Below are 14,522 nucleotides of genomic sequence, written 5' to 3' on the forward strand. Positions count from 1 at the left end.
AAAATGCTGGAGGAACTCAGCAGGCCAGCAGGATCTATGGAAAAAAGTACAGTTGACTTTTTGGGCTGAGACACTTCAGCAAGCTCTTTTCCATAGATGCTGCCTGGCCTGCTGAGTTCCTCCAGCGTTATGTACATGTTGCTTGAATTTCCAGCATCTGCAGATTGTCTCTTGTTTGTGATCTTGTACTTAAAGCATTTTACTGCACAAGAAAGGCCAAAACTAAACATGAACCAACTGGACAATATTATACAATGTTCCTTCTAGCCACATGCTTCATTTTCCTTTGTTTTACTTTTTTTTACATTTTTAATCTTTGAACATATTACTTTTTTAAAATCATGTTTTGAATCTTAGCAAGGCTGTGCACATCCCATGGCAGTTGAATTTTCTTGCTAACCAACTGCCTTATAATTATAGTCTCTTCCAGCAAGGAAGGAACACTGGCAAACAATCTTAATTTAAACTACTGTGGGGATATGCCAAGTCTTCTGATTATAATCTCACAGAAAGCAATCCCAAAGAACAAAATAATCAAATCCCACAAATTAATATTTTCCTGTTAGTACTTCATATTCAAGGTTTTACTTTGAAATTCTGATTAATATCTGTAATAGTTTTCTCTAGGACTTTGAGATTAGAATTTTGGATGCATGAATACACAACTCTCAACTGAAATACTACTCAATGATAAATGAAGTTGACTTCCTGTCAAAATTTTAATTTAATAAATTTTATTGAAAGTCCAACACATTCAAACTACTTCATCCTTTCCCTTTGATGACAGATTTAATCAAATGAACAAGTTTCAATCAGTCTTTGTGCCCAAAATATATAAATGCTAATTGGAATGTTTTAACAGTGAATCACTGTGCTTGTAGCACAATGAATGAATTTGGAGAAACAAAAAGTACAGACTTACTAAAATAACCGCAATAATACCTCTCACAACATTGATGTAGGTTCTGCAACACAGTAACTTAAATAACTCTCATTTATTGATCTATATTAATGACTTTTTCTCCTAAATAGTATTGCCAAATGATGTGATCTCTATAAAAGCACCTTCAGGATAAAGCACTAAGTAGATCAATGTAAGTCTCTAGCTACCTTAGAATTGAGTGCACAATGCAGTGGAGTTTCTTTCATCTTGTTCTGTACTTCAGTATTAGCTCCATTCTCCAGTAGAACCTGAATGATACCATCATAACCCCATCGAGCTGCAATGTGGAGAGGTGTATCACCCTTGTCATTTGTCATGTTTAAGTTACAGGTATATAATTGGTAATATACCAGGGCTTTGACACACTGCAAATAATAAACATAAAACTATTAAATTTCATTGAAAGAGTGACTTTCTATATTTAAATCTTTGCCTATAGGTTTTATCATTCAAGTTACCATCAAAAAGGAATTTTAAAGCTGAACATGCAGAACAAACAATATATACCTGTAAACTGTGTCAGTAAAATTCACTTATATTCAACTTCCTTCATCACAAAATACTTGTGACAAAGATATTGATGAATTTCGATTACACTGCATTAAGTTTACAAAATAGTACAGCTGTTCCCCCCCCCCCCCTTACAAAGGTACAGCGTTCCTATGAAACCTTTCTTAAGCTGAAATGGCATAAAGCGAAGGACCATTAATTTATATGGGAAGAATTTTCATGAAAGCGTAAATCCTTTTTGTAATGCGAAAACAGGCTACTAATGTAGGTCTTTTGTAAAAGCAAAGTGGTGTAAAGCGAACATTCATAAAGCAGGGGACCTGTAATAGAAAATTTCAGAACCTGGGCCTCTATACCTCCCTCCGTAACTGGATCCTCAACTTCCTAATCAGATGACCACAATCAGTGTGGATTGGTAATAACAGCCCACCTCACTGACAATCAACACTGGTGCACCTCAGGGGTGTGTGCTTAGTCTACTGCTCTACTCTCTCTATACCCGTGACTGTGTGGCTATGCACAGTTCAAATGCTATCTGTAAATTTGCTGATGATACCATTATTGTTGTCTGAGTCTCTGATGGTGACGAGAGGGTGGAGCGAGATATACCAGCAAGTTGAGTAGTGTTGCAGAAACAATCTTGCACTCAACGTCAGTAAGACCAAAGAACTGATTGTGGACTTCAGAAAGACTAAGATGAAGGAATACACACCAGTCCTCGGAGAGGAATCAGAAGTAGAAAGAGTGAGCAATTTCAAGTTCCGAGGTATCACTATCTCTGAGGACCTAACTTGTCTCAAGACATCGATGCAGCTCTAAAGAATGCAGGACAGTGGCTACATTTCATTAGGAGATTTGGTATGTCACCAAAAATACTCGCAAATTTCTAGAGAGACCGTGGATGGCATTCTAACTGTCTGGTATGGGGCAGAGGGGGCGGTGCTACTGCACAGGATCGAAGTAAGCTTCAGAGAGTTGTAAAATTAGTCAGTTTCATCACGGGCACTGGCTTCAAAAAGACGGCGTCTGTCATTAAGGACCCTCATCACCGAGAGGGCATGGCTTCTCCTCATTGCTACCATCAGGAAGGAGGTACAGAAGCCTGAGGGCACACACTCAACAATTCACAAACAGCTTCTTCCTCTCTGCCATCTGATTTCTGAATGCACATTGAGCCCAAAAATTTTCTAATTTTAGGTAATATCCTTTTGAGGAACAGCAAGAAATATCCGCAGTCACATTTATTATCTACCAACATCTAAATTAGATGATCTAGTCAGTTACATCATTGTTAATTGTAGGAATAATACACTGTATGCAAATTGATTTGTGTTAGCAGATCTCCTTTGGCAAGACCACTGCACAAGTCACAGAGCATTACAGCACAGAAAAAGGCCCTTCAGCCCATTCAGTCTGTGCCAAACTATTACTCTGCCGAGTCCCATCAACCTGCACCTGGGCTAAACCCTTCCATTCTTCTCCCATCTTATCCAAACTTTTCTTAACCCACATCCACCACTTCTACTCATCCTACACGCTCATTTTCCCCTTGCATCCTTAACCCACGACCTTTAGTTCTAGTCTCACTTAACCTCAGTGAAAAAAGCCGACTTGCTTTTACCCTATCTGTACCCCTCAATTTTATATACCTCTATTAAATTTCTTCATTGTCCTTCGTTCCAGGAACTAAAGACCCAAATGATTCAACCTTTCCCTATAACTCAAGTTCTCAATTCCCGGCAACATCCATGTAAAGTTTATCTGCACTCTTTCAATCTTATGGATATCTTGCCCTGATCGGTACTGGGTTTTCTGATTTCTTCTGGGATAGTTGTAGGGAGTCACCATCATTAATTTGAATCTCCACTTTTGCTTTCTAACACTATTATTAAGGGGGCTGAGAGAAATCTTATTTTGACACTACATGGTACTTTTAAATGCCACTTTAGTTATATTGCAATTAATTACCAGTCAAATTCAGAAGACCAACTACATCTTTTCCTCATGGTATTTTAAACTTGACAAACAAATCAAACTCTATAAAATTATATGCAGTTTCCTTCCCAGTCAGAAACCCATTTTTGTAATGTCTGCTGATTAATTAAATGTAGTTAATTATAATTCTGGCACTGACTCAAATCAATTATTCTATACTTAATTAAGTTTTAGATCAAGACCTACAATGAGGGAAGAAGAAACAATTTACCACATGGATCAAACTTGATGTGTCAAATCTTACATCAGTATTCGCTATGCTTAGTTGAAAATGTGTGTGATATTTGGTGCGTACAGGAAGTCAAGAGCACAAGCCACTGATACTGGATTAATAATGTTCAGAAAAGGTAAAAATCTACAAAAGAGAACTAGTGAATTAGAGTTGAGGAAAAGCAGAATACTTCAATCTCATATCAAATGTTTCGGACATACCCAGCTCCTACTTTGTAATTAGTTTTCATAAATGCAGTGGATTCTGGTTAATTGGACTGCCACATATTTGGGACAGCTCTTAAAAGAACAAAAAAAACAAAAAACAAAATTGAGAAAATAGCTGGGATTGACTTCAATAATTTGAGACACTATGCCACTTAATTGGGCAGGAATCTGCTGCCGAACAGATTTGAGCTAGCGTTAGTCACATGGATTTGTGTGGTCATAAGGTACAACACAGTGCTTAGATCAATTAATTTCTAATTAGCATCAGTTGTTTGTGTTTGTGTTCAAAAAGCAGCAATTTTTAATCACTGTTAGTTGGGGAGAAATAAGCAGTACGAGCATTCAGAACTGTTTTGCTCACAGCGGTTTCAAGAATTCAAGCTTGGAGATGCCAGAGACGGCAGGGAGTGAAAAAGAAACAATTCACTACTTCAACAAGTTAGAAATTCTAAAGAATTTTAAGGTAATGACAATCATCTTGAATGTTACAATGAAAATGAAGATTTGAAAGATACAATTGTCAACAGCATTGTAGGAAGCCAGTCTATTATCTGCATCAGGTGTCCCAGTGATTTTGTTCATTTACAGTCAAAAGGACAAGATGCGGATGAATTCCTTTGTTGGTAAGTATTAAGAACTAATACACTGTTTATGGTACTGCAGTAGTATTGGTAGTGTTTAATTTGTTCTGTATTTCACGTAAAAACATTGTTTTTTTCCTCAGTTTGTCTTTTTTATACCTTTTTAAACTCATCATCATATACTGTGTCTCTTCAGAGATTGTCTGCCTGGTGTCAGTAGTCACATAACCAGCAATTGTGATATGCACCAGCTGCTCATCAAACCTGCAGACAAGGGGTGCTGTCGTAGTGTGCTGGACTGACCTCTACCTCGCTGAGGCCAGGCTGCAGCTTTCAGAGGCCTCCTCCTACCTATCCCTTGAAGAGGACCCCACTCCTGACCATCAGAAAACTGTCTCCGACGCCATCACTCTCCTCATCAAATCTGGAGAACTCCCATCAATTGCTACCAATCTCATAGTCCCCTTACCACACACTGCTCGCTTCTACCTCCAACCCAAGGTTCACAAACCTGACTGTGATTGTCTCTGCTCCTGCTTCACCAAACTCGTGTCCTCATACCTCGACGCCATTCTATCCCCCTTGGTTCAGTCCCTTCGCACCTATGTCCACGATACTTCTCATGCTCTCGATCTCCTCAGTAACTTTTAATTCCCTGGCCCCAACTGCTTCAATTTCACCATGGATATCCAGTCCCTATACACTTCAATCCCCATCAAGAAAACATTAAGTCACTCCGCTTCTTCTTCAATAAAACAATCAACTAGTACCCATCCACCACCCCCTTCTGCTGTCTGACAGAACTGGTCCTCACCCTCAACAACCTTTCCTTCAGCTCCTCCAACTTTCTCCAGACTCGAGAGGTAGCTATGGGCACCTGCATAGGCCCCAGCTATGCCTGCCTCTTTGTTGGCTATGTAGAACAGTCCATTTTCCAAACCTTTCCTGGAAATGCTCCCCAACTCCTTCTGCGATACCTTGACCACTGTACTGGGGCTACCTCATGCACCCATGCTGAGCTCACCAATTTCATCAACATTGCCTTCAACTTCCACTCTGCCCTTAAATTCACTTGGTCCAGTTCTGACACCTCCCTCCCCTTCCTCAATCTCTCTGTCTCCATCTCTGGAGAGAAACTGTCACTGGCCTACCAATTCCCACTATACCTCTTCCCACCCAGTCTGCTGTAAAAATGCTAATCCCTTTCCTCAGTTCTTTCATCTCCACCACACCTGCTCCCAGGATATGACTTTCCTTTCCAAGACATCTTCAAAGAACAGGGTTTCCCTTCCTATGCTTTTGTTGCTGCCTTCGTCTGCAACTTCTCTGTTTCCTGGATACCCACGCTCACCCCATTTTACCACCACCTTAACAGTGATAGAGCCTCTTGTCCTTACGTCCCACCCCGTGAGCCTCCGCATCCAAATGTCATTCTCCACAACTTCTGCCATCTCCAAAAGGATCCTACCACCAAATCTTTACCCCCCACCCCCCCCCCCCCACCACTCTCTACTTTCCATAGGAATCATATGTGATTCCCTTGTCCATTTGTCCCTCCCCACTAATTTCCGTCCTGGCACTTATCCCTTCAAGTGGTGTAAGTGCTACATCTGCCCATTAACCTCCTCCCTTATCATTATTCAGGGCCCCAAACAGTCTTTCAGTTTGAGGCAACATTTCACCCGCAAATCTATTGGGGTCATCTATTGTGTTCCATCTGGGTAGCCTCCAACCTGATGACATGAATATCAATTTTTCCTTCTGGTAAAAAAAATCCCTCCTCTTTCCCCTCATCTCCTACTTCCAACTCTGGCCTCTCACTTGCCTGTGCCATCCCCCTTCCCTTTCTCCTATGGTCTACTCTCTCTCTCCAATCAGATTCTTTCCACTGCAGCCCTTTCTTTCCTACCCACCTGACTTCACCTATGACCTTTCAGCTACCCTCCTACCCCTCCCCTTACTGGTGCCTTCCCCCTTCCTTTCCAGTCCTGAAGAAGGGTCTGGGCCCGAAACATTGACTGTTTGTTCATTTCCAGAGATACTGCCTGACCAACATTTTGTGCATGTTGCTTTGGACTTCCAGCATCTGCAGACTTTCTCATGTTTACCATTCATCACCTGCTTGCATGGCTTCAAGTGACCCTGCTTGGGGGGGGCTAAAAAAGGCACACCCTGCCCAAGGATGACCTACAGACTAGCAGAGGGAAGGAGTGCCTTGCACTTCCTTGGGTAGAGATGTATCTCCAACCTGCCACCCTCCTTTTAACTACTTCCATGAAACTTCTGCTAATTGGGCCAAAATGTACATGTCCTCCTATGTCCCAGTGAACCAGAATCCACTGCCGTACATTATGCTCAACACAGAGCAGTCTTTCTGTCCTAGCACTTCAGAGTTTATGTTAAACTATGCTAAAATCCTCAGTAGTTGAGAATGAGACAGAGGTACAATTCTGACTGGGAAAGCATCATTGCTGATGAGCTTGGATGTTCTTAATAACATTTAGGACAGAATGGAGACCAGACCAAAAAATTTAACAGAGTGAAGCAAAAGTAGACTACAAAGACTGTTATGACCCCAGCCCCCTCCTTTGTGAGAATCGCAAGAGCCCTAGTGAAGGGGGGGTCAATGACCCAAGAGAAGAGAAAGATACGTGCGGTGTCCCTCGTTTCACGGCGAGGCAAAAGCTGGCGACTGTGGTCATTGTCTCGTGGAGACACCTTTGTGAATTGGGAACTGTACTACGTGTATACCCTCAGGGCAAAGTGGGTGGAGAGACGGAGAGAGATTGCATCATCCCAACCCGATTGACATCTGAGGCCCCATGAGCTCAGATAAAAGAGGGGTTGTAAAGACGGCCCCCCAGACACACCAGAAGACACGCTAGAAATCCTGTGACAGCGTTTAATAGCGACAGCCGGTGGGGGGGTTCATGTGCGTCTTTTCCTTGCCTGGGATTGGCGACCTCACCACGGAAGAACGGCTTAGCTACAGGAGAAGCCACAAGTGAGCGGCCACTCCCCAACGAGACTCCGACGGATCGAACTCATAAAGGTTGGAAAAACCCGCCGGGTAACTGTCCCATTCAATCTCTATCTCTCTATCTCCAACAAAGTGCACCACCGCGACACCCCAAAAGACGGCAGCTGGTGGAACTACAGTGACCGCAAGAGACTTTTAGATATACAGCGGACAATATATACATTACCCCTAGACAACGATAGAGCTTATTTCTTATTGATTATTACTATACCTGCGCTTTAGATTGAGTATTGACAACGTATGTTATCTGAATGTTGGTATTAACCTTACTTTTGTGCCCCTTTATAAATAAAAACATTTAAAAATGGTACCATCAGACTTCAGCGGACCTCTCTATCTTTGCTGGTAAGTGATCCAGTTACGGGATACGTAACAACTTGGGGCCTCGTCTCGAGATTTGATACCAAATTGGGAGGTCAGTGAATTGGGTTTGTAAGTCAAAAAATTTGGATCTGGTATGCAGGTAGCCAGACGGGAAACCAGCAAAGATGGACGTGGATGAATTTATGAAAAACCCGACTCTGGAGGCGCTAGCGGCGGCTACAAAATTAGACTTGGTAAATCTGGCGAAGGGGTTAAGCCTCACAGAGGTGAGGTCATCAATGAAAAAGCGGGAAGTGCGAAGGGTCATAACTCAGTATTACATCGGGAAGAAGGTGTTTGCAGCTGAGGAGTTGGAAAATATCCCTGAAAAAGTACCAGCTAGTGGGATGGATCAGCTAGAGTTGGAGAAATTAAGGTTGGAACATGAATTTAAAATAAAGCAGCTGGAAGCAGCTGAGAAGGAGAAAGAACGGGCTGAGAAAGAGAAAGAAAGGGCCGACAAACAAAGGGAGCAGGAGTTCCACATAAAGGAGTTAGAGGTGAAACGGGACCAGGAGCTCCATCTAAAGGGGTTAGAGGTGCAAAAAGAGCAGGACCAAGCTGAAAAGCAAAGACAGCATGAAATTCAGCTAAAAGTAGCCGAGAAAGAGAAGGAACGAGCCGAGAGAGAGCAGGACCGAGCTGAAAAGCAAAGAGAGTATGAGGAGAAACAGAAACAGAGGGAACATGACTTGGAGATGGAGAAGTTAAAGAAAGAGCGAAGAGATCTAGGGTTAGATCGAGAGGAGAGGTTTAATGTTAGTCGGGAGTTGAGGGTAGTACCTCCATTCGAAGAGTCGAATGTTGATAGTTATTTCTTGCTTTTTGAAAAGGTGGCAGTAAATCAGAAGTGGCCCAAAGAGAAGTGGGTGGCGTTGTTACAAAGTGTGTTAAAAGGGAAGGCACAACGAGCATATGCGGCATTGGCCGTCGAGGGAGGGGAAGCGGAGAATTATGCCAAAGTAAAGGAGGCCATTCTCCGGAGTTACGAGCTAGTACCTGAAGCTTATAGACAAAGGTTCAGAAATTTACAGAAAGGGTCGAATCAAACATATACCGAGCTAGCCTATGAAAAGGGTGTGCTCTTGGACCGTTGGTGCACCGCGGAACAAATGGACAGGGATTATGGGCGTATCAGGGAGTTATTTTTGATTGAGGAATTAAAAGGGTGTGTTCCGGAGGAGATCCAGATGTATTTGAATGAGAAGCCGAATAAGTCCATCTCGGAAATTGCTAGGTTCGCAGATGAATATGCCCTAACCCACAGGACAAAGTTTTCCTCGCCAAAAGGTTACCCGAGAGACCGTGGGAACGACCGAGAAAGTCCGCCGGCTGAGGCAGAGGTCCCACCGAGAGCTAGTGGTAAGGTTGAGGGGGAAAGGCCAGGCGGCCCGAGATTTCCGGGCTTGACCTGTTTTAATTGTGGGAAGGGAGGACATATTGCCTCTAGGTGCTTTGCTCCGAGAAAGGAGCCAGAAAAAGGGAAAGCAGCGGTCCCTATCGGGTGTGCCGTGGTAATCAGTAAATCGACGAGAGAGCCCCGAGTAGACAGAGTACGAGAGGGGTCAGAGACTTGGCTGTCACCCGGAACCGTGTCCGTGAAGGGGGGAGACCCACCCATTCCCATCCGAATCTGGCGAGACACCGGGGCGGAGCTGTCGTTGATCCACCGTGAGATACTAGATTTCGGTCGGAGAAGGGGAATGGTCGCCGTGAAGGGGATAGGTACAAGAATAGAAATGGTGCCCCTACATCAGGTAATTATGGATTGTGAGCTGGTATCTGGACCAGTCGAAATAGGGGTGCCATCAGAATTCCCGAGAACTGACGCGGATGTCCTCCTTGGAAATGATTTAGCCGGGGGGCAGGTTTGGACACGGCTCAAACAGCCTGTGAGGATTGCAGCCCCGCCCCTCGCATCTCCAGTCTGTACCACAGGCGCGAGCATTCGCAGCCTGTTGAGAAAGGCAGCTGAGAAAGCGAGCAGTTTAAATCTGGCCAGTATTGATTTGGCCGAGACAGTCCTACCGACCCTGTACCACGAGGGTTCTGAGGGTGGTAAACCGAAGAGTAGTAAAGTGAAAGGGGTTAAGGGAGAGGAGCTAGATCTTCCCTTAGCGAAGAGAAAGGTCCTAGAGGTAGGAAATAAAGATGAGAAACGGAAAAAGCTATTAAAAGGTCCAGAGTTGGACATGGATGATCTGTCGGGGGTGGCAGCCCTGTTTGAAGAAGTTGAGAGTTGTCAAGGTGTTCCCGATAATGAGATGAAGGCAGTCCTAGATGAAAAGGATGCCATTACCTTGGAGAGGTCTGCTGGGTTGGCAGACGAGGTTGTTTCAGCCCGCGGGGTTGAGTTTACTCCGGAAGGGAGTTGCCCAGAGAGGAACTGGGAGGATCAGGGGAATTTAGAATTTGAAAAGGGTACGGGTACTGAAAGCCTGGAAGAGGCAGATGTCCCGTTTGAGTGTGTCCAAGATGTGGATGCACGTGGTACTGAACCTAGTAATGGAGCTCAGAAAAAGTCTGAGGTATTTGATTCAGTTGAAAAGGAATGCAGTCCCTGTGGGTCAGATGGACTGGGTTCAGTGAAGACAGGGTTAACCCTGGTAATTGGGGGAAGGGAGGGTTCCCAGGTGTTTGTACACGAAGGGGTGGTGAACCTTAAAGTGGAACTCGACCATGGGGGGATAAACATTATTATTGAAGGGAACGGGAAGTTTGTAGTTCCCAAATAGAATGAAGAAAATTTAAAGTTTAGATTGGTGTCAGAAGAAGCAACCAGGCTACAGAAACGATGGCTTGGTAACGCGGTGCCTGCGCATCGATTACAGGTTGATTAGGAATGTAAAGGTGCCCCACACGCTGTTGTTATTCAAGAGAGCGCTGTGAAAAAGCCGAATTTTAAATGCGGCCTGAGGGAAACGTTCGAACGGAAACCCATCAGCCTGCACGGTCTTGACAAAAGGGTTAGCTACCTGTGTAACATTAAAGAATTGGGTGGAAATTCACACGATGATTTAAGTTTGGGACACGGTGTTGAGAGAATAACCCTTATGGAACGGAAAGGCGGGAGAGTACCTCGCCAAATTACCCAGGTCTCCCACGTAGGAACTCACCGGAAAAGAGGTGACGGTTAATGGGGGCACCATTTTTAAATAGAAAAACCGGCTGTACGGGATTTTGACAAAGCATGTGAATAACAAAGACAACCCCCTTGGAACCCTGCCTGTTGAAATCTGATGCTACCAGCCTTTAGTCAGGGACAAGATGTTACCATATTAACGGAAGTGCCACTGTAATCGTTAACTGTTTAGACGCTGAAAAATGTATGACGGTACAACTCTGTAGTTAAAAGAAAAGCTTTTGTACTATGTTAGATCCTAAAACCCTGTAAAACTCTGTACCACTCCGTTTTAACCACTGGTAAAAACGTTTTTAAGAGGGGAGGTGTTATGACCCCAGCCCTCTCCTTTGTGAGAATTGCAAGAGCCCTAGTGAAGGGGGGGGTCAATGACCCAAGAGAAGAGAAAGATACGTGCGGTGTCCCTCGTTTCACGGCGAGGCAAAAGCTGGCGACTGTGGTCATTGTCTCGTGGAGACACCTTTGTGAATTGGGAACTGTACTACGTGTATACCCTCAGGGCAACGTGGGTGGAGAGACGGAGAGAGATTGCATCATCCCAACCTGATTGACATCTGAGACCCCATGAGTTCAGATAAAAGAGGGGTTGTAAAGACGGCCCCCCCAGACGCACCAGAAGACACGCTAGAAATCCTGTGACAGCGTTTAATAGCGACAGCCGGTGGGGGGGTCCGTGTGCGGCTTTTCCTTGCCTGGGATTGGTGTCCTCACCACGGAAGAACGGCTTAGCTACAGGAGAGGCCACAAGTAAGCGGCCATTCCCCAACGAGACTCCGACGGATCGAACTCATAAAGGTTGGAAAAACCCGCTGGGTAACTGTCCCATTCAATCTCTATCTCCAACAAAGTGCACCACCGCGACACCCCAAAAGACGGCAGCTGGTGGAACTGCAGTGACCGCAAGAGACTTTTAGATATACAGCGGACAATATATACATTACCCCTAGACAACGATAGAGCTTATTTCTTATTGATTATTACTATACCTGCGCTTTAGATTGAGTATTGACGACGTATGTTATCTGAATGTTGGTATTAACCTTACTTTTGTGCCCCTTTATAAATAAAAACATTTAAAAATGGTACCATCAGACTTCAGCGGACCTCTCTATCTTTGCTGTTAAGTGATCCAGTTACAGGATACGTAACAAGACAAATGTGACAGCGGACAGTGATGCACAAGGCAGAGGTGGGGGAAAGTATGTGGAAAATTGTAATGACTGAAATTTGAAAAAGAAAGGATATCCTGGCCAAGTTAAAAATTTGGAGACAATTCCTTATCATTCTCATGTTTAAATCTCTTCACGATTTCAACTTTCCTAAAAATTGACACTGCAGAGGTGTCCATCAATGTTTCCTTTCCTTCTTTAAAAACTGCCATAAAACCCTGTCACCTTGTCAAAACTGCTGATAAAACAACTTTTAATTAATCATCTACTTTTGATCCCCAGCCTGTGAAATGCTTAGAAATGCTTTTCTATGTTAAGGTATTTTATAAATGCAAGCTTTGTTGATGTTGTCACTGATATCTTTAAATATGAGTGTAAGGAGTGATTATTCGAACACCACAAAATCAAATGCTTAACCTATGGGAGCTGGAGGTGGAGAGAGTGAAAGTGGGAAGGGAGAAGAAGATGTATAGAAGGAAAGAAGCAAGTGGGGGAGGCTGAAAAAGAGACAGAGCTAAACAATGGAAAATTACAGAAGGGGAAAAGAAAATGAAGTCAAATAACCAAATATCAATTTCCTATGTAGAAACTAGAACTATTATGTACATCACCAACAGACTGAATAATAGACTTTTGTTAAAACTTACATCTTCATGACCATGCATGCAAGCCAAATGAAGTGCTGTATTTCCATTATTATCTTGTATCTCAGTGCTGGCCTTGTAATCTAGCAGCAGCAACTATATAGTAAAAGAAAAATAATTAAAACTGTTGTGTATTAATTGATTAAAATAAAAATAATGCTGTTTTACTTTAAATTAGAATTGAAGTTATATTGTTAAAGACGGAAAATGTTGGGAAAACTCAAATCAGGTGGCACAGAGTTAATATTTCAGTTCTAATAGAAGGATTATCAATCTGAAACATTAATCTGGTGCCTTTTTCCAGATGCTGCTTGACCTACTGAATATTTCCAAAATTTTCAGGTTTTCCAGCATCTGGAGTGTTTAATTTTAAAAAGAAATGTTATATAAACCAAATATTCTGGGGTGAATTTCTTACTGCTGTATGTGGATTGGAGACAGTGGGCAATATTATATCACTATTTCTCCAATTACAACTCTCGCATACTTTTCTTTGTTTACATCCAGTGCATTACACACTTATTAGAGTGTCTTCATGGTTAATTAATTTTCCTGTCAAAAACACAATAGAAATATGAGGTATTTTGCTTTACTACATTTACTTAAAATGGAAATACTAACAATAGTTTTTAGGCATGTCTTGAAAATCTTAGTCAAATTTACTTACAGTGACATTTTGATACCCCTTCTGACAAGATAGATGAAGTGGGGTGGACCCATGATAGTCTGTAGCATTAACAGCACCTCCTTTTGACACCAACACATCAATCATCATTGGTTGACCTTGAGGATAAAGCTCATTATTAAAAGACCATTCCAAACAAAACTATTGTACATCAATGCCAAGTTAACAATGTGCTATGTATACAGCCCAATACATAATATTATGCTTAAATTTAATGTTCAGTTTCAAATTTTAAAAGCATTTTAAAATGTAAGGATTAAAAATGTAGTAGAAGTTTGCTAAACATAGATGTCTGATCACAGTAACAAATGCTTACCACAGAAAGCAGCTACATGCAACGGGGTGTAACCCCGGTCATCTCGGGAAGATGGAGTGACAATAGATGGATCATTCATCCTACTACAAAATAGAAAGTTTATCAGGCCAGCTTTCCCACTAACCAATTATTTAAAACTGAAATTTATATAAGTAAATACATAAACCTAATAAATGGGTCACCAGTATGATGTTTCCGGTAAGGGAGATTCTCAATCAGAAATTCAGTAATAGGCACATTCAATGTTAGTACTAAAAGTGATATCGTGAACATGACAACGATGGATTCTGGAATCAGGTGTATAACATGTTCATTCAACCAGGACTTAAAACCCATGGTCCCTTCATGATCTCTTCCCCTTCTTTACAGTGTTACACTGCCATTTATTCACCTCTCTAGTTCCTAAATCAATTCTTTATTAACCTCCATTTCCTAGTTTCCTGCTGTCTTCATAGACTTCAGTTAGTTCAGAGCAATTATTTGTATTTTTCTTGCCACTGTCCGAAGCAACCATCGTTACAAGAAAGAACACTACTCTCTTCCTTCCACACTCATTCCCATTCCCTCTTCAATCCTCTCACATACCACACACAATGTTCACTGGAAATTATACCAATGACTTTCACTTGTGGTATATTTAAGAACTGGCAGGAAACTTGGGTCTTGGCAACAACCATCAGATTCAGTAGTTTCAGG

The 14,522-nt window shown here is 42.5% G+C and overlaps 1 protein-coding gene across 5 annotated transcripts in view; it reads right to left on the bottom strand.

The window, feature by feature from the left end:
- The window catches only part of ankrd27 (ankyrin repeat domain 27 (VPS9 domain)), a 109,438-nt gene that overhangs the window by 42,526 nt on the left and 52,390 nt on the right, over positions 1–14,522 (bottom strand). For all 5 annotated transcript variants that reach the window (XM_073070141.1, XM_073070139.1, XM_073070140.1 and 2 more), the window contains 4 exons: positions 13,827–13,909; positions 13,493–13,608; positions 12,829–12,921; positions 1,111–1,308 (listed from right to left, as the gene is read on the bottom strand). In XM_073070141.1, coding sequence (XP_072926242.1) covers positions 1,111–1,308; positions 12,829–12,921; positions 13,493–13,608; positions 13,827–13,909 — 490 coding nt within the window. The remainder of the gene's footprint in view (positions 1–1,110; positions 1,309–12,828; positions 12,922–13,492; positions 13,609–13,826; positions 13,910–14,522) is intronic.

This window comes from Hemitrygon akajei, chromosome 17, assembly GCF_048418815.1.
Source record: "Hemitrygon akajei chromosome 17, sHemAka1.3, whole genome shotgun sequence".
NCBI classification, from domain to species: Eukaryota; Metazoa; Chordata; class Chondrichthyes; order Myliobatiformes; family Dasyatidae; genus Hemitrygon; species Hemitrygon akajei.